At 43.2% G+C, this 18,098-nt stretch overlaps 1 protein-coding gene across 2 annotated transcripts in view; it reads left to right on the forward strand.

Moving 5' to 3' along the window:
* Positions 1-18,098, forward strand: part of SPG11 (SPG11 vesicle trafficking associated, spatacsin) — a 103,418-nt gene that overhangs the window by 58,740 nt on the left and 26,580 nt on the right. Inside the window, exons 21-31 of one of the 2 annotated variants that reach the window (XM_073568981.1) lie at positions 2,181-2,247; positions 2,331-2,496; positions 2,640-2,848; positions 5,742-5,844; positions 5,965-6,109; positions 6,189-6,425; positions 6,754-6,948; positions 7,054-7,161; positions 7,244-7,406; positions 7,742-7,956; positions 14,242-14,974. In XM_073568981.1, the coding sequence (XP_073425082.1) occupies positions 2,181-2,247; positions 2,331-2,496; positions 2,640-2,848; positions 5,742-5,844; positions 5,965-6,109; positions 6,189-6,425; positions 6,754-6,948; positions 7,054-7,161; positions 7,244-7,406; positions 7,742-7,956; positions 14,242-14,974 (2,341 nt within the window). The remainder of the gene's footprint in view (positions 1-2,180; positions 2,248-2,330; positions 2,497-2,639; positions 2,849-5,741; positions 5,845-5,964; positions 6,110-6,188; positions 6,426-6,753; positions 6,949-7,053; positions 7,162-7,243; positions 7,407-7,741; positions 7,957-14,241; positions 14,975-18,098) is intronic. The other variant, XM_073568982.1, reaches the window with a different exon arrangement.

Here is an 18,098-nt window from a genome sequence, read left to right on the forward strand (position 1 = left end):
CTGCGTTATAAACTTCTGTGAAGCACTTGGGGGTTCAAATTGCTCACCACACATCTAGAAATTGTGTCACTTGTGTTTTTTTTCCACTGTTTAGGCACATCAGGGGTTCTCCAAACGCAACATGGCGTCCGATCTCAATTTCAGCCAATTCTGCGTTGAAAAAGTCAAATGGCGTTCCTTCCCTTGTAAGCTCTGCTGTGCGCCCAAAAAGGGGTATTACGGTGTATGCAGGATAAATTGCACAACAAATTTTGTTGTTCATTTTCTCGTTTGACACTTGTGAAAATAAAAAAAAAATGGTTCTGAAGTAAATTTTGTGCAAAAAAATGTTAAGGCTGTGTGCCCACGTTGTGTTTTTTAAGCGTTTCCGCCTCGTTTTTACCGCTGTGGAAACGCTAAAAACCCGCTAACAAAACACATTCCCATGCAATCCTATGGGATTCCGAAATTGCTGTGCCAATGCTGCAGATTTTTCCGCTGCGGAAGCGCATAGTGGTAAAATCCGCAGCATGTCCATTAATTCTGCGGAATCGCGGCAATTCCACCGCCATAGGGATTGCATTGAAACACTCACTTTACGCATGTGGCTATGCCCACCATGCGTAAAGTGAGCGCTTCATGTGCGGATGGTACCCAGGATCTGGAGGAGAGGAGATTCTCCTCCATGCCCTGGGTACCATATTCCTGTAAAAAAATAGAACTAAAATAAAAAATAGGGATATACACTCACCCTCTGATGGCCCCAGAGTCCTCCCGGCCCTCATTGGCGCTGCCAGCAACTTCCGTTCCCAGGCGTGAATGCATTACGTGACCGCTACGTCATCAGAGGTCATTCTCTCAATGCATCCCTGGGAACGGAAGTTGCCGGCAGCGCCAATGTCGACCGGGAGGACTCTGGGGGCTGACAGAGGGTAAGTATGTCTTATTTTTTATTATTTTTAGCATTAGGCAGCATGAATAGTAAAATGTTGGTCACACTTGTCAAGCACTATGCTTGACAAGTGTGACCAACCTGTCATTCACTTCCAAGCGATGCTTCAAATCGCTTGGAAAAGTGCAAGCATTCTGCAAGCTAAAAACACTTGCAAAATGCTTGTGTTTTGCGGGAAAAAGCATGTGAATTCCGCATGCGTTTTACCCGTGGCGGGGAGTTGCGGAAATGCTGCGGACAGTTACGCAGCATTTCTGCAACGTGGGCACATAGCCTTAATGTTAATTTTTTCCTTCCACATTGCTTCAGTTCCTGTGAAGCATGTAAAGGGTTAATAAACTTCTTGAATGTGGTTTTGAGCACCTTGAGGGGTCCAGTTGTTAGAATGGTATCTCTTTTGGGTATTTTCTGTCATGTACCCCCCACAAAATGACTTTAAATGTGAGGTGGTCCATAAAAAAATGGTTTTGTAAATTTTTTTGTAAAACTGAGAAATCGCTGGTCAACTTTTAACCCTTATAACTTTCTAATAGAAAAAAAATTTTGTTTCCAAAATTGTGCTGCTGTAAAGTAAACATGTGAGAAATTTTTTTCATTAAGAAATTTGTGTGACCTTTGTCTCTCTGATTTAAGGGCATAAAAATTTAAAGTTTGAATATTGCAAAATTTTCAAAATTTTCGCCATATTTCCGTTTTTTTCATAAATAAACACAAGTCATATAGAAGAAATTTGACCACTAACATTAAGTACAATATGTCACGATAAAACATTCTCAGAATCAGCGGGATCCGTTAAAGCGTTTCAGAGCTATATCCCCATAAAGTGACAGTGGTCAGAATTGTTAAAATTGGCCTGGTCATTAAGCTGCAAAATAGCTCTGTTACTAAGTGGTTAAATAATAGTATTTCTCAATTAAGTATTCAAAGAAATATATTTAAAAAAAAAACAAAAGCTGGTTTATATGCTTTACGCACTGATTGGAAGTGACTGAAGAAGTTGGGTTCGAACTTCAGGGTAAGGAAGTTACTTGCACTTTCCCACAACCCCCACGGCTGCCACAGAAGTCAGTTGAGGATGCGGGAGTGTAGGGACTGGGGGGATCTGCTAGGTGACTATTACTTCTAAGCATTTCATATGTTTAGCATCCTGTGCTGCTTTTGAAACCTATATTAGATTGCTCGACAATACTTTTAATTACCTGACCGTTCAACACATTTTTTCTTCAGTTTATTCCGTTTTTTCTTTTAGGCCTTGTCACCCTTCCATCCTGCTCATTTTTTCACATTTCAACCTACAAATTCTCTGGCAGCAAGTGGTAAGTAACCTGGTGCATGGCAAACAAGAACACCTGACCTATAGTATAGGCACGGTCAACATGCTTTTTTTTATTCTTTACAGACACCAGTTCGGTGATGCCACATTTCTCCTGCCCGACGTTGGTGAAAAAGCTGTCTGTAGTGGAACATCTGGATACATTTTTCTATTTACGCAGTGGCCGGCCCGCTGTTGCCTTTTCCACTTTTCTTGTGCATTATCTTTTGAAAAGCAAAGATCCAAAGCAGCTGTAAGTTCAGAGTCACCCTTTTAAGTAATATGGGATTGTTAGACCAGAATGCACATTTTATTTCGCCTCTGACGGACTCCCATGAATTTTATCTCTATGATCCCACTTCTTCGTATCCCTTATTCCAATGTCTTTTATTTCAGGATCCATCAGGTTGCGGAGGATGTGTACTCGCTGGCCTTGTCCTGCTTTCATTCCCCTGTTGTCATTTCCTCCTGTGTTTGCTTCCTTGAGCTTCTTGGACTTAGTAGCTACAAACTCCGCATGGATGTAAATGTGGCCAATGTGATCCTGCGGCACAGCTCATCCCTCCAGGCGGAGGCAGGAAACGTTTCACAAATACAAGCATTAGGTGTGATGGATAGTTGTTAATATTATTAAATTGGCATATTACTATTACTGTAGTGGAGATTGTTTTCAATCATTTTCCTTTCTCATATGTCTTTAAGTAACTGAAAGTTCAGCTTTTAGACAGAGTTGTCCAGCCTTAGTATTGCCTTATTTAACTAGTTCTGTTTTAAGCACCCTCTGTGTGATCATCGCTCTGTGGAAGCCGTGTCATCACTTCCACGACTCCTTGTTCTTCTTTATGCCGAAGATTGTTCTTAATGACATTGGCTGTATGTTTTGGTTCATTATTTTGCTGCAGAATAAACTTGGTCGCTAATCATTCGTCTCCTTGATGGTGTTGCATGATTGAGAAGTATCTGTTTGCTTCTCCACATTGAGGACACCATTAATCCTGACCATATTCCCAACTCCATTTGCTGAAATGCGGCTCCAATCTTAAGAACCCTCCACCATGCTTCACTGTCGCCTGTTACTGCCTTCTGTTACAATTAGACCAATCATTCCAGAACTACACTGTGTTCTAAATTATTATGCAAAAAATATTTCCTCATATTTTTTCTAAATTACCTATATGAATTGCAGTCATTGTTGTTTTCCAGTCATCTAATATTCTAGTATAATTGCAATGTTTTTGAACAAACTGCCTATGAAAACAGTATATTTTTAAAAATAAGAAACACTCAAAATGCATGTTCCAAATTATTATGCACAGCAGAGTGTTCAACCTTTTTATTTTTATTTTGAACAAAAAAATGGTCAATTGTGAAATTATAAGCATTATCAGCTTATTACAAAATGAAATCAAACAGTTTTCAAGTCAAAACTTTATTCTAGGTGATGTTACATTTGCACATAGGACCCCTTGTTCGAAAGAAGCTTCTGAACTCTCTCGTCCATTGAATTTGTCAGTTTTTGGATGGTTTGTGCTTCAATTGTTTTGCATGTGGACAGAATACCCTCCCAGAGCTGTTGCTTAGATGTGAACTGCCTCCCGCCATCATAGACACTCCTTTTGATGATGCTCCAGAGGTTCTCAATGGGGTTGAGGTCAGGGGAAGATGGTGGCCACACCTTAAGTTTGTCCTCCCATAGCAGCCAGAGATGCAGATGTGTTACTTGCAGCATGAGACGGTGCATTATCATGCATGAAAATGATCTTGCTGCGGAAAGCACGGTTCTTCCTCTTGAACCATGGCAGGAAGTGCTGTTTTAGAAACTCCACATAGATTATGGAGTTCATATTTACCCCTTCAGGGATCCTAAAGGGGCCGACAATCTCTCTCCCCATTATTCCAGCCCAAAACATTACTCCTCCTCCTCCTTGTTGGCGCCTTAGCCGTGTTTTCATGGGGTGTCCATCAACCAGCCATCCTCCACTCCATCCATATGGACCATCGAGCGTTGCACGGCACTCATCGGTGAACAAAACAGTTTGGAAGTCAGTCTTCATGTATCGTTTGGCCCACTGGAGCCGTTTCTGCTTGTGTGCAGTGGGGATAGAGGTGGTCGACAGGATGGCTTACGCACAGCTGCAAACCTCTGAAGGACCCTGCATCTTGTTGTTCGGGGGACGTTGGAGGCACCAGCAGCTTCAAAAACTTGTCTGCTGCTATGACAAGGCATTTTTGCAGCTGCTCTTTTAACCTGATGCAATTGCCTGTTGGAAAGAGTCCTCAATTTTTCCTTATCAGCACGCACACGTGTGTGCTGGGAATCAGCTACATACTTCTTGATTGTGCGAGGATCACGATGAAGTGTCTTGGCAATGTTGATTGTAGTCATGCCTTGACCTAAATACTCCACAATTTGTTGCCTCTCAGCAGCTGACACAAACTTTTTCTTTCCCATTTTTGCAAAAAATGTAGGCTGCTTAATAATGTGGAACAGCCTTCTTAAGTAGTCTTGCCTTTATTTGGACACACCTGCCAAACTAATTTGCACAGGTATCTGCAATTGCTTTCAGTGATATAAAGAGCCCTGACACACATCACCATCAATGAGTTTAAATGACAAACAAAAACATTCTAACCTTATCACTCCTAAACTCTTTTTGCATAATAATTTGGAACACAGTGTAATGACATTTTTCTGCATAATTAAGTACCTTTGCCTTGTTTCCATGTATAAGGTATGGTTTTTGGCCACAATTCTTCTGCGAAGACCACTTCTGATCAGACTTTTCTGAACGGTAGATGGGTGTATCTGGGTCCCCCTGATTGGTCCCACTTCTGATCTAATGGCACTGCTGGACATCTGATTTTGAAGTAACAGAAACATGATCTATCTTTCATCTGCTTCACTAAGTTTTCTTGTCCAATCACTGTGCCTACTATCCTCAGTTTTGCCCATTTCGTGGTGTCCTCAGTGATAAGAAATACAGGGAGATACTTATCCATCATGTTGTACAATCACAGGGGTGTCTGCTTGGTTCCAAATTTTTTCTGCATCAGGACAGTGACCACGAACATAAAGTCAATGATCAGCGCAAAGAAGTAAAAGAGTCCTGGAAGTGATAATATAGCACCCACAAAGCCCTGATCTTAACATCAATGTGTCTGGGATTACATGAAAAGTCAGAAGGATTTATGCAAGAAGATCTGTGGTTAGTTCTGCAAGATGTTTGGAGAAACCTTGCTGCCGAGTTCCTTCAAAAACTGTGCAAGTATACCTGGAAGAATTGATGCTGTTTTGATGGCCGGTCACACAAAATATTTGATTTGACTTAGACTTAAGCGATAAAACTAAACTTTTCTCACTTTTATTTCTTAAATCATTCTTACTTTCCAGCATTTTTTTCACACCTACCTAAAACTTCTGAAAATTGAATAAAACTTCTATATATTGAAGTCAATGTGCAAGAGTTACGTGTCCATCTTATTTTTTTTTTTATATAGCCCACAGATTGTCAAAATTAGTGGAAAATGAAATAGAGGCTGCAAAAGATCTTTTACTGAGCTTGGAAGAGGTTGTGGAGGCAAATTTGCAGCAGGAGGACAGGTATGATGTACTCCGACGCTTACACGAAACAGCACTGGTAGTAAAGTTTGATATGGCTGTCAGTAAGAATAAACTTGTGACCCCATCAATGATCTTGAATTCAGTCTGTTTTACCCGCAGTCTCCTTCCTCCTCATAGTCTATGGGTCACAGTGGTGCAGTTCTGTCTCCTCCATGGTATTCCTGTGAGCACCATCTATCTGAAGTACTGTGCGCAGAGACAAGACTGGCTGCAGCTGCTGGTACATGCATATAGCACAGAACAGGTCAGTCCACTCCCAACCACTGCACCATTGCTAGTTTCCTTTCTACTTTTCTTTAGTGTCATCTATTTGTCTTTTCCAGGTCTTTTATGTATTGGATGATTTAAATCCTGTTCTCCGAAGTCATATCTCCCTAGCGATACAAGATAAAGTCTCCAGTGGTTGTTCCTTGCAAGAAATTGTCAGTGATGCAAACACAGACAATCTCCACCATGTGATACTGAAATGCCTAAGTATGGAGGAACCAGGGCTTATGCTTCTGAAGGAGTGTACAAGATGGAGAGTGCCTCTATTCAGTGTGCTGGCTGCCTGTACACAGGTGACGGCTGCGGGTGTTGTGGAGGCTTTCATGTACTCGTAACGTCAAATTAAAGCACAATGCATGGGTCCTTCTTTATAATCTACATGTCACGGTTATAGGAACACTATACTAGCTACAAAAAATGTGTAGGTATTCCAGTGCCAGATTTTGTTGTGGCTTGGTTACCATCTTGGCCCCTTGTCCTGACATCTTCAGATAAGGCTTGTACCTTTTAGGTTAGGACACATCTTTACTGAATCTGTGCTTAAGATGGACCAGATGAATTTCTAAATCTCTAGTTCTCCTAGATCTTCAACCTCTAATTGTACCTTCTTCTGCTAATTAGGGTGCAGACACAGTCTCCTGCCTCTGCGCCTGGATCTTGAGTTCAGTGGATGCTGCTGCATATACAGAGATCACGCACTCGTCTGACGCTATCGATTATAAGTGGAGCTTGGAAGATCTTGTGCAGATTTGGGATATTCTCCTGGCAAAGACAGACAGTGGCACCCTGCAAAAGGCATTCAGCATTTTTATGGAGGTAGTGCATTTGGGAAATGCGGGGGAATTATCAATATTATAATAATAAAAGTCATAATGTCTCTATAATGTGTGCTTCACGACATTGCTCAATTTGCTGACATAGGACTGCCCCTTGCTGATCTTACTTGATGTGTATGAGCTTTGTCTGCGTGACAAGAATTACACGGAGGCCAAAAACAAAATAGTGGATTTCCAGAGTAGTTTGTCCAGTGTAAGTAATGTATCTCTTTATGTGTGGTGCTGTCTGCTTTCTGCAAAGGTGGATAGCATGTAATCTAAATCCCATCTTATAGCTCCAGTCTGAAGACAGTTCTCCAGCTCCGATCCCATTCTTGTGGCTTCACGCTCGGGCTTCTCATCTCCTGCAGCTTCTGCTTCTCCAAAGCCGGACTCCATATGAGTTACAGAATATTTTGCAGCTTCTTTGTGATAGCGGCAGCCAGATTATATGTGAAGGTAAAGGCACTATGTCATATGTCTAATAGTGGTGAGCGAACATGCTCGGATAATGTGTTCTATTCCCTGCGGCGGCATGTCTGCCAGCTGGCAGACAGCCTCAACATATATGGAGATTGCCTATCAAACAGGTAATCCCTACATGTGTTGCGGCTGTCTAATAGCTGCAAAACATGCAGCTGCAGGGACTCGAACACATTATCTGAGCACACCGAAGACACTCGGTTGGCACCCTAGCATACTGTGATAACACCTTATCTGAGCACTTTTTCTGATGTCTAATAAATACTAACTCCAGTGTGCCCGAAGATGTAATGTTTGGTAATTTTTTTTAGGCATGGATATTCCCAAACTAAATGCCCTCTGTCAAATCCTGGAAGATCATCCTTTTATGATTAGCGAGGAGCTTTTGAGGGACTACAGCCCTGCAGCGTTACAGGTGGAGTGTCAGAGACTGCTGCAGGGTCTGCTAGAAGGCCGACACTTTACTTTGGCTTGTCAGGTAGCTGAATTGGCAGAATTGCCCACTGACAACCTGGTAATAGAAGAGGTAAGTCTTCTGTGTATCTTAAGGTCTCTCATATGCCATTTTCCTTTACATGACGAGTACTGTCTCAAAAGCAGATATTGCCTCTAATTATCTTCCATTTTTATATAGCTTATTATCTCAACATTATGAGGTTCGATGATTGAAAAATCATCACACGGGGCTGTGAAATTGGGCATTGTACAACCAGCATTAGAGCCTTCCATACATTGTAACAATAGTTACGGATACTTACATGATCCATTGTTAAAGAGCAAACCTTAAATACCCAACTATTCCCATAATTCTTTCCATTATGACCCGCCTGAGTGCCATTCTCTCATGCAGGCTAACTCCATATCAGAAAACTCACAAAGCACAAGAATTTGACGAATTTTTCTTTAGCAACATACTGTCCCAGTGTCTGTGCTCCCAGCCATATGAAGCCATATGCAGATATAATGGTCCCAGTGTCTGTGCTACTAGCCATATGAAGCCATATGCAGATATACTGGTCCCAGTGTCTGTGCTACTAGCCATATGCCGATATAATAGTCTCAGTCTCTCTGCTCCAAGCCATATGAAGCCATATGCAGATATACTGGTCCCAGTGTCTGTGCTCCCAGCCATATGAATCCATATGCAGATATAATGGTCCCAGTGTCTGTGCCTTTTGAAACAAGAACACTATGTCATAGGAATCAGAAAATTATTGAGGTGAACATACAAAATCCCTTAAAACATTAATTTATTGGATAAACGTTAAAAAAACACCTTCCCAGTGAAATTTCTTTGGCAAATGCCACAATGAAGAAAAGTGCCTCTGAAAAAGGGAATACCTAAGGGGCAGTTCCTTAGGATTCGGAGGAACTGTTCTGAGCTAAGCACCTTTAGGAGACAGGCGAATGACCTATACAATAGGTTCAGGATGAGAGGGTACTCCCCACAGGCATTAAATGGGCCACAGCATGAAGCATTCATAGAGGATAGACCTTCACTTCTTCTCCAAAAGAAAGGGGCCTTGAATCGAGCTAATGACAACATGGTTAGACTCCTAGGCACTTATGATGGCCAATCGGACAGGGTCTATCAAGTTCTCAAAAAACATTGGGGTATCCTATTGGCTGATCCCAATTTGAGGGGTCTTGTTGCACCAAAACCGAGTATTGCATATAGAAAGGGGAGGTCTCTAGGAGACCGGCTTGTACATGGCCTTCATCAAACATCAAGGGGGGCGGGTACATGGCTGGATAGGAAGCCCCTGGGCTTTTTCAGATATGGAAACTGTTCCAGATGCAAGAATATGACACAGTGTAAAATCTTCACGAGTTCGACTAATGGGAAAACTTTCTGCATTAGAGACTTTGGAAATTGTAGATCAACAGGCTTGGTCTATAAAGCTACATGGACTTGTCCTTTGGATTATGTGGGTAAAACCACTAGAGAACTGAGGGTGGGAGAGCACCTGGGGGATATCAGAAATAAGCGGGATACCCCAGTCGCCAGATATATTAATGCGTGGTTACCTCAGGGCCGTACAAGCGACATCACCTTCAATATATGATTGAGTTGATTAAACCGAGGAGGAAATTTGGATAATATTATTTTGAGACGGGAGTGTGAGTGGATTTTTAGGTTGCAGTCCCTCTCCCCTGATGGAATGAATGAATGCATGTCATATGCCTGTTTTATATGAAAAACTGTCCCTGATTGGTTAATGTGTTCTATTTAATTTCTTTGGTGGGGTTTTGTATTTATTTTGGCGTATCGGACTATGTTTGTAAGACATAGACCATATTATATGGTAATATCTACATATTCACTAATTACAGATTTATTTTAGTTTTCTTTATTCTTTGCCCCAATATTTGCTGACCTCTATGGGTTGATTTGGACTATCTTATTTTGAATAGTATTACTCATGTTTTATGGTAGCATATAATGTTCATCTTTCTGTATGACGCTTCTGTGCTATGGGAGATTTAGGGTTACATTTATCAGCCTTTGTCTCAGTTTGAAGTGAGGTCAAACTATCAGGGAGGTCCCTGTATATTGTGCTTGCGTTCCATGCATGAGCGCACTCTGGGTCCTTTAAGCATTTTATTTTCTATGGCAACGCATGGCGGCGGAAGTGATGTCATGAGACTGGAAGGTCCCGCGCCATTTTGGATGTGTTCCACTGTGGAGCGCACACCGGGTCCTGGCAGTTTTTCCTGCCTTCTCCATCTTGTACACAGCAGCGGAAGTAATGTCCCAGGGTTATGCGTGGATGCTTTCTATTGTGAAGCGCACGCCGGGTCTCGACAGTATACAGCTGCCTTTGTCCATGTGAGTGCATTACCAATTATATTTGCATATTAGGGCACGGGTATATACTTTTTCCTATGTGATTTGACCACCGGGTAGGGTAGGTGGGGCTTACTGTGGCATTGGATAATCAAGGCGGTTATTTAAATCCAGTCTTTTTTGACCGCTGATACCATTAAGCACCATCATGGTATCAAGCATGGATATCAATTGCATCGGTTATACCTCCTTATGAACCGCTACAGCGGGTAACGCGTCGGGGTTCCTCCATGCATGATAAGTGACCACTCTGAATTTTTTCACCTAATTGTATATCCCTGAGCTGGGACTATTGGTGTTTATTATCATGTCTTGTGGGCATATTGTGGGTCATAGGGTATCATGATGTGGATATATTTTGTTTTTATTATTTGAATTATTTTTGTCTGGGAGTCTGCACTGGTTCTAGGGCATTCTGATTTTTCATTCCTGCACTATATGGACATTGTTTTCCCTCCTGTCAAATCAGGGACTGGTAGGGGAGTGAGGGATAGCCCTCGTTGAGTGGGGGCGCCAAAATCGTTCCTTAGGGTGCCAACCTCCACTGTCAGACAGGTATCAGACAGGCTGTATCATAGGGCTTTGCAGCATCTCAGAGCAGGTCTTTTTTCTTCATTGTGGCATTTGCCAAAGAAATTTCACTGGGAAGGTGTTTTTTTAACGTTTATTCAATAAATTAGTGTTTTAAGAGATTTTGTATGTTCACCTCCCAGTGTCTGTGCCTCCAGCCATATGAAGCTATATGCAGATATACTGGTCCCAGTGTCTGTGCCTCCAGCCATATGAAGCTATATGCAGATATACTGGTCCCAGTGTCTGTGCCTCCAGCCATATGAAGCTATATGCAGATATACTGGTCCCAGTGTCTGTGCTACCAACCATATGAATCCATATGCCGATATACTGGTCCCAGTGTCTGTGCCTCCAGCCATATGAAGCTATATGCAGATATACTGGTCCCAGTGTCTGTGCCTCCAGCCATATGAAGCTATATGCAGATATACTGGTCCCAGTGTCTGTGCCTCCAGCCATATGAAGCTATATGCAGATATACTGGTCCCAGTGTCTGTGCCTCCAGCCATATGAAGCTATATGCAGATATACTGGTCCCAGTGTCTCTGCTACCAACCATATGAATCCATATGCCGATATACTGGTCCCAGTGTCTGTGCCTCCAGCCATATGAAGCTATATGCAGATATACTGGTCCCAGTGTCTCTGCTACCAGCCATATGAATTCATATACAGATATACTGGTCCCAGTGTCTGTGTTACCAGCCATATGAATCCATATGCAGATATACTGGTCCCAGTGTCTGTGTTACCAGCCATATGAATCCATATGTAGATATACTGGTCCCAGTGTCTGTGCTACCAGCCGTATGCAGTTATACTGGTCCCCGTGTCTGTGCTACCAGCCATATGCAGTTATACTGGTCCCAGTGTCTGTGCTACCAGCCATATGCAGTTATACTGGTCCCCGTGTCTGTGCTACCAGCCATATGCAGTTATACTGGTCCCAGTGTCTGTGCTACCAGCCATATGAAGCCATTTGCAGATCGCTATAGTAACTGTGGCTGCGTGGATGCATTCAGAAATACAGGGTGCTTTAGAGAGACCACTCAGTGGGTCTTGTCTCCCATTCTGAGATATCACCAGAATACCCTATGATTTCTGCACCTGCGCTTGGGCTGCATGTAAAAGGATTATTATAGATTGCAGAGACGTTTGGGTGCTATAGACCCTAATCTCTGAAGTCATGAGCTCATATAGCACCAATTTCAATATTTTCTGACATGGTATTATTATTATTTATGTAGCACCATTAATTCCATGGTGCTGAACATGAGAAAGGGTTACATACAAAGTTATAGATATCATTTACAGTAAACAAATTTACGATGACAGACTGGTACAGAGGGGAGAGAACCCTGTCGTTGCGGACTTACATTCTACGGGATAATGGGGAAGAGAGAGAAGGTCAGGGGGCGGCAGAATGGTTATTGCAGGCTGTAAGCTTTCCTGAAAAGATGGGTTTTCAGGTTCCGTTTGAAGGATCCGAGGGTGGTGGATAATTGGATGTGTTGAGGCATGGAATTCCAGAGGATGGGAAATTTCGGGAGAAATCTTGGAGACTGTTGTGTGAGGAACGAATAAGTGTGGAGGTCTTGGGAGGATCGAAGATTGTGAGGGAAGATATTGTGAGATTAGTTCAGAGCTTTAGGGAGGGGATAAGTTGTGGATGGCTTTGTAGGTCAGTGTTAGTAGTTTGAACTGGATTCGTTGTGGATTTGGGAGCCAGTGGAGGGATTTGCAAAGGGGAGAAACAGGAGAGTAGCGAATAAAGAGGTGGATTAGTCGGGCAGCAGAGGTGAGGACAGACTGGAGTGGTGCAAGAGAGTTAGCAGGGAGGCCACAGAGGAGGGTGTTGCAGTAATCAAGGCGGGAGATGATGAGGGCATGCATAAGAGTTTGAGTAGATTGAGGGGTGAGGAACAGACAGATTCTGGAAATATTTTTGAGTTGGAGGTGGCAAGAGTTTGGACGTGCGGTTTGAAGGACAGGGCAAAGTCGAGAGTTACTCTGAGACAGCGGATTTCAGGTGTGCGAGAGCGTGATGCCGTTTACCATAATAGATAGGTCGGGTAGGGGAGATACACGCAATGGAGTAAAGATGATGAGTTCGGTTTTATCTACATTGAGTTTTAGGGAGCGAGAGGTGAAGGAGGGTATGGCTGATAGATACTGCGGGATTCTGGACAGCAGAGAGGTGACATCTGGGCCAGAGAGGTAGATTTGAGTGTCGTCCGCATACAGGTGGTACTGGAAGCCATGGGACTTTGAGTTGTCGTAGGCCAAAGGTATAGATTGAAAAAAGTAGGGCCCCCAGGACAGAGCCTTGAGGGACTCCAACAGAGAGAGGGCGGGATGAGGAGGTAGTGTGGGAGTGGGACTTGCTAAATATGTGGTCGGAAAGGTATGAGGCAATCCAGGACAGGGCAAGATCTTTGATGCCAAGGGAAGAAAGAGTCTGTAGAAGTAGACAGTGGTCGACTATGTCGAAGGCAGAGGACAGGTGGAGAAGGAGGAGGATGGAGAACTGTCTGTTAGCTTTGGCAGTGAGTAAGTCATTAGTAATTTTGATCAGGGCAGTTTCAGTGGAGTGGTGGGGATGGAAGCCAGATTGGATGTTGTCAAGGAGAGTTAGATGAGAGGTGGGAGGAAAGTTGAGCATGGACATGCTGCTCAAGGAGTTTGGAAGCAAACGGGAGCAGTGATATGGGGCGATAGCTGGGCACAGCAGTTGGGTCAAGGTTAGTGTTTTGAGGATGGGTGTGATGGTGGCATGTTTGAAGGCAGAGGGGAAGATACCAGAAGAAATTGATAGGTTGAAGAGATGGGTTTGGGCTGGAATGAGCGTGTTAGTGAGGTTGGGGAGCAGGTGGGAAGGGAGGGGGTCACGTGAACAGGTGGTGAGGTGTGATTTGGAAAGGAGGTAAGCTCTCCTTCAGCTTCATGTTCGAGAGGGAGGTTATTAGGGAAGGGCAGAGGTCTGGTATATGGAGTGGTTGGGATGGTGGAACAGTAATGGTTTGCCTTGCTTGGTCGATCTTATTTTTGAAGTAGTTGGCAAAGTCTTCGGCTGAGATGAGGGGAGTTGGAGTTGGAGGTGGCAGTGGTGGGCGGAGGAGAGAGTTGAATGTGCTAAACAGTTGTTTTGGGTTGTAGGATAATGACGATACAAGGTTTGTGAAATAGGTCTGTTTAGCAGAGGTGAGGGCTAATTTGAAGGCAAGTGTAGCTCGTTTGAGAGCAGTGAAGTCGTCTGGCAGGCGTGTTTTCTTCCAACACCGCTCCGTGACCCTGGATGCTTGTCAAAGTTTTTTGATGAGATCAGGTATGTTGTGATAAAATGCCCCTTTAGGTTGTCTTCACTTACATATTCCTTGTTTTTCTGTACAGGTGCTACAAGACCAAAGCCACCTTCGAGCGATTGGTCAATGGAACTGCCCGCAGAGCCGAGCACAGTATTGGCGGAAGTGCCATGTCACTTTTTGCACCAACCAGCTGTCCTGTCTCACAGCATCCAATTTCTTCCAATCGCAGGCTGCAGAGCCCACTGCCACCAGTGCCCTAATAGCAGAGCAGATGGAGGCACTGGCAGAACAAGAGCTGCTCTTCACACTTGCAGGGCACTGGCTTTCACTGGATGAATCTTCTTCACTAAGGCCATTAAAAGAATTGGAACAGCAGATCTGGAAGTGTCGCATCAAGCGGGAAGTATTAAATAGGACTGGTGGCTCACGGACGTTGTCCCCTCTGTCGGCTTTTACTAGTTTCGCCTCTGAGTTTTCATTTTCTGATCTGCCTCTACTGAATTCTCCCGAGCTCCTAGACATCGCCAGTTTACCTCCACTACATGATGTAGCTCTGGGAACGAATGAAATTCCAAGCTCCTTGGTACTGAGTAGTCTGATAAACCGACTATTGGATGACAGTAGGGCACATGAAGCCAGCCGAGTTTGCAGGTACTTCCAGTTGTCCCATCATGATTTATGGCTTGTGCTGAGCTGCCGGGCGCTGGCCTCAGGGGATATAACAATACATCAACTGCATCCTGATATCCAGAAAATCATCACTGCAGGCATAAACGCCCAGGAAAGCGTGTGGAATCGGAAAAGGAGATTGCAAAGCTGTAAGTAGAAAAAGCTTAGTATCTCTATCTCTCTCTCTCTGTCTCTCTCTATGCAAATAGCTAGCAAAAGATAACCCACCACATTTTTGCACATTTGCAGCCCCTTAGATTACATGCATGCCACTACCTAGTAAACTCCTACAGATTTCCATCCATCAGCATTTATGATGTCTGTAAAGGGCCTGCATCAGTTTTAAATATTTCAGAGTTTGAGTAATACAGTGGCGTAAAAAAGTATTTAGTCAGCCACCAATTGTGCAAGTTCTCTCACTTAAAAAGATGAGAGAGGCCTGTAATTGACATCATAGGTAGACTACGACTATGAGAGTCAAAATGAGAAAACAAATCCAGAAAATCACCTTGTCTGATTTGGCAAGATTTATTTAGCAAATTATGGTGGAAAATAAGTATGTGGTCATCTAAAAACATCAAGATTTCTGGCTCTCACAGACCTGTAACTTTTTTAAGAGGCTCCTCTGTCCTTCACTCGTTACTTATAGTAATGGCACCTGTTTGAACTTATTATCAGTATAAAAGACACCTATCCACAACCTCAAACAATCACACTCCAAACTCCACTATGGTGAAGACCAAAGAGCTGTCGAAGGGCTACAGAAACAAAATTATAGCCCTGCACAAAGCTGGGAAGACTGAATCTGCAATAGGCAAGCAGCTTGGTGTGATGAAATCAACTGTGGGAGCAATAATAAGAAAATGGAAGACATACAAGACCAAGGATAATATCCCTCGATCTGGGGCTCCACGCAAGATCTCAACCCATGGGGGTCGAAATGATCAAAAGAACAGTGAGCAAAAATTCCAGAACCACATGGGGGGACCTAGTGAATGACCCTTATAGACCACCGTAACAAAGGCTACCATCTACTGACTATGCCGCCAGGGACTCAGATTCTGCAGTGCCAGACGTGTCGCCCTGCTTAAGTCAGTACATGACTGGGCCCCTGTCTGAAGTTTGTTAGAGAGTATTTTGATTATGCAGAAGAGTTTTGGGAGAATGTCATATGGTCTGATGAAACCAAAGTAGAACTGTTTGGTAGAAAACAAAACTTGTCGTGTTTGGAGGAGATAGAATGCCTAGTTTCACCCAATACCTACTGTGAAGCATGGGGGTGGCAACATCATGCTTTTGGGCTATTTCTCTGCAAAGGGACCAGGATGACTGATCCGTGTACATGAACGAATGAATGGGGCCATGTATCGTGAGATTTTGAGTGCAAACCTCCTTCCATAGTCAAGGGCATTGAAGATGAAACATACCTGGGTCTTTCAGCATGATAATGATCCCAAGCACTCCACCAGGGCAAAGAAGGAGTGGCTTCGTGAGAAGCATATGAAGGTCCTGGAGTGGCCTAGCCAGTCTCCAGATCTCAACCCCATAGAAAACCTTTGGGGGGATTTGAAAGTCCGTGTTGCCCAGCGACAGGCCCAAAACATCACTGCTCTGCATGGAGGAATGGGCCAACATACCATCAACAGTGTGTGCCAACCTTGTGAAGACTTACAGAAAGCGTTTGACCTTTGTCATTGCCAACAAAGGATACAGTGCCTTGCGAAAGTATTCGGCACCCTGCAACTTTTCAACTTTTTCCCACATATCATGCTTCAAACATAAAGATACCAAATGTAATTTTTTGGTGAAGAATCAACAACAAGTGGGACAAAGTTGTGAAGTTGAATGAAATTTATTGGTTATTTTAAATTTTTGTGGAAATTCAAAAACTGAAAAGAGGTGCGTGCAATATTATTCGGCCCCTTTAACTTAATACTTTGTTGCGTCACCTTTTACTGCGATTACAGCTGCAAGTCACTTAGGGTATGTCTCTATCAGTTTTGTACATCGAGAGACTGAAATTCTTGCCCATTTTTCCTTGGCAAACAGCTCGAGCTCAGTGAGGTTTGATGGAGATCGTTTGTGAACAGCAGTTTTCAGCTCTTTCCAGATTCTCGATTGGATTCAGGTCTGTACTTTGACTTGACCATTCTAACACCTGGATACGTTTATTTGTGAACCATTCCATTGTAGATTTTGCTTTATGTTTGGGATCATTGTCTTGTTGGAAGACAAATCTCCGTCCCAGTCTCAGGTCTTTTGCAGACTCCAACAGGTTTTCTTCAAGAATGGTCCTGTATTTGACTCATCCATCTTCCCATCAATTTTAACCATCTTACCTGTCCCTGCTGAAGAAAAGCAGGCTCAAACCATGATGCTGCCACCACCATGTTTGACAGTGGGGATGGTGTGTTCAGGGTGATGAGCGGTGTTGCCTTTACGCCAAACATATCATTTGGCATTGTTGCCAAAAAGTTCGATTTTGGTTTCATCTGACCAGAGCACCTTCTTCCACATGTTTGGTGTGTCTCCCGGGTGGCTTGTTGCAAACTTTAAACAACACTTTTATGGATATCTTTGAGAAAAGGCTTTCTTCTTGCCACTCTCCCATAAAGGCCAGATTTGTGCAGTGTACAACTGATTGTTGTCCTATAGACAAACTGTCCCACGTCAGCTGTAGATCTCTACAGTTCATCCAGAGTGATCATGGGCCTCTTGGCTGCATCTCTGATCAGTCTTCTCCTTGTTTGAGATGAAAGTTTAGAGGGACGGCCGAGTCTTGGTAGATTTGCAGTGGTATATTACTCCTTCCATTTCAATATGATCGCTTGCACAGTGCACCTTGGTATGTTTAATGTTTTGGAAATCATTTTGTATCCAAATCCGGCTTTACACTTCTCCACAACAGTATCACGGACCTGCCTGTTGTGTTCCTTGTTCTTCATGATGCTCTCTGTGCTTCAAACAGAACCCTGAGACTATCACAGAGCAGGTGCATTTATATGGAGACTTGATTACACACAGGTGGATTATATTTATCATCATTAGTCATTTAGGACAATATTGGATCATTCAGAGATCCACAATAAACTTCTGGAGTGAGTTTGCTGCACTGAAAGTAAAGGGGCTGAATAATATTGCATGCCCCACTTTTCAGTTTCCGAATTTCCACAAATATTAAAATAACCAATAAATTTCGTTCAACTTCACAATTGTGTCCCACTTGTTGATTCTTCATCAAAAATTTACATTTGTTATCTTTATGTTTGAAGC

The sequence above is a fragment of the Dendrobates tinctorius genome, unplaced genomic scaffold (assembly GCF_039654945.1).
Source record: "Dendrobates tinctorius isolate UK_male_01 unplaced genomic scaffold, ASM3965494v1 ptg000022l, whole genome shotgun sequence".
NCBI classification, from domain to species: domain Eukaryota; kingdom Metazoa; phylum Chordata; class Amphibia; order Anura; family Dendrobatidae; genus Dendrobates; species Dendrobates tinctorius.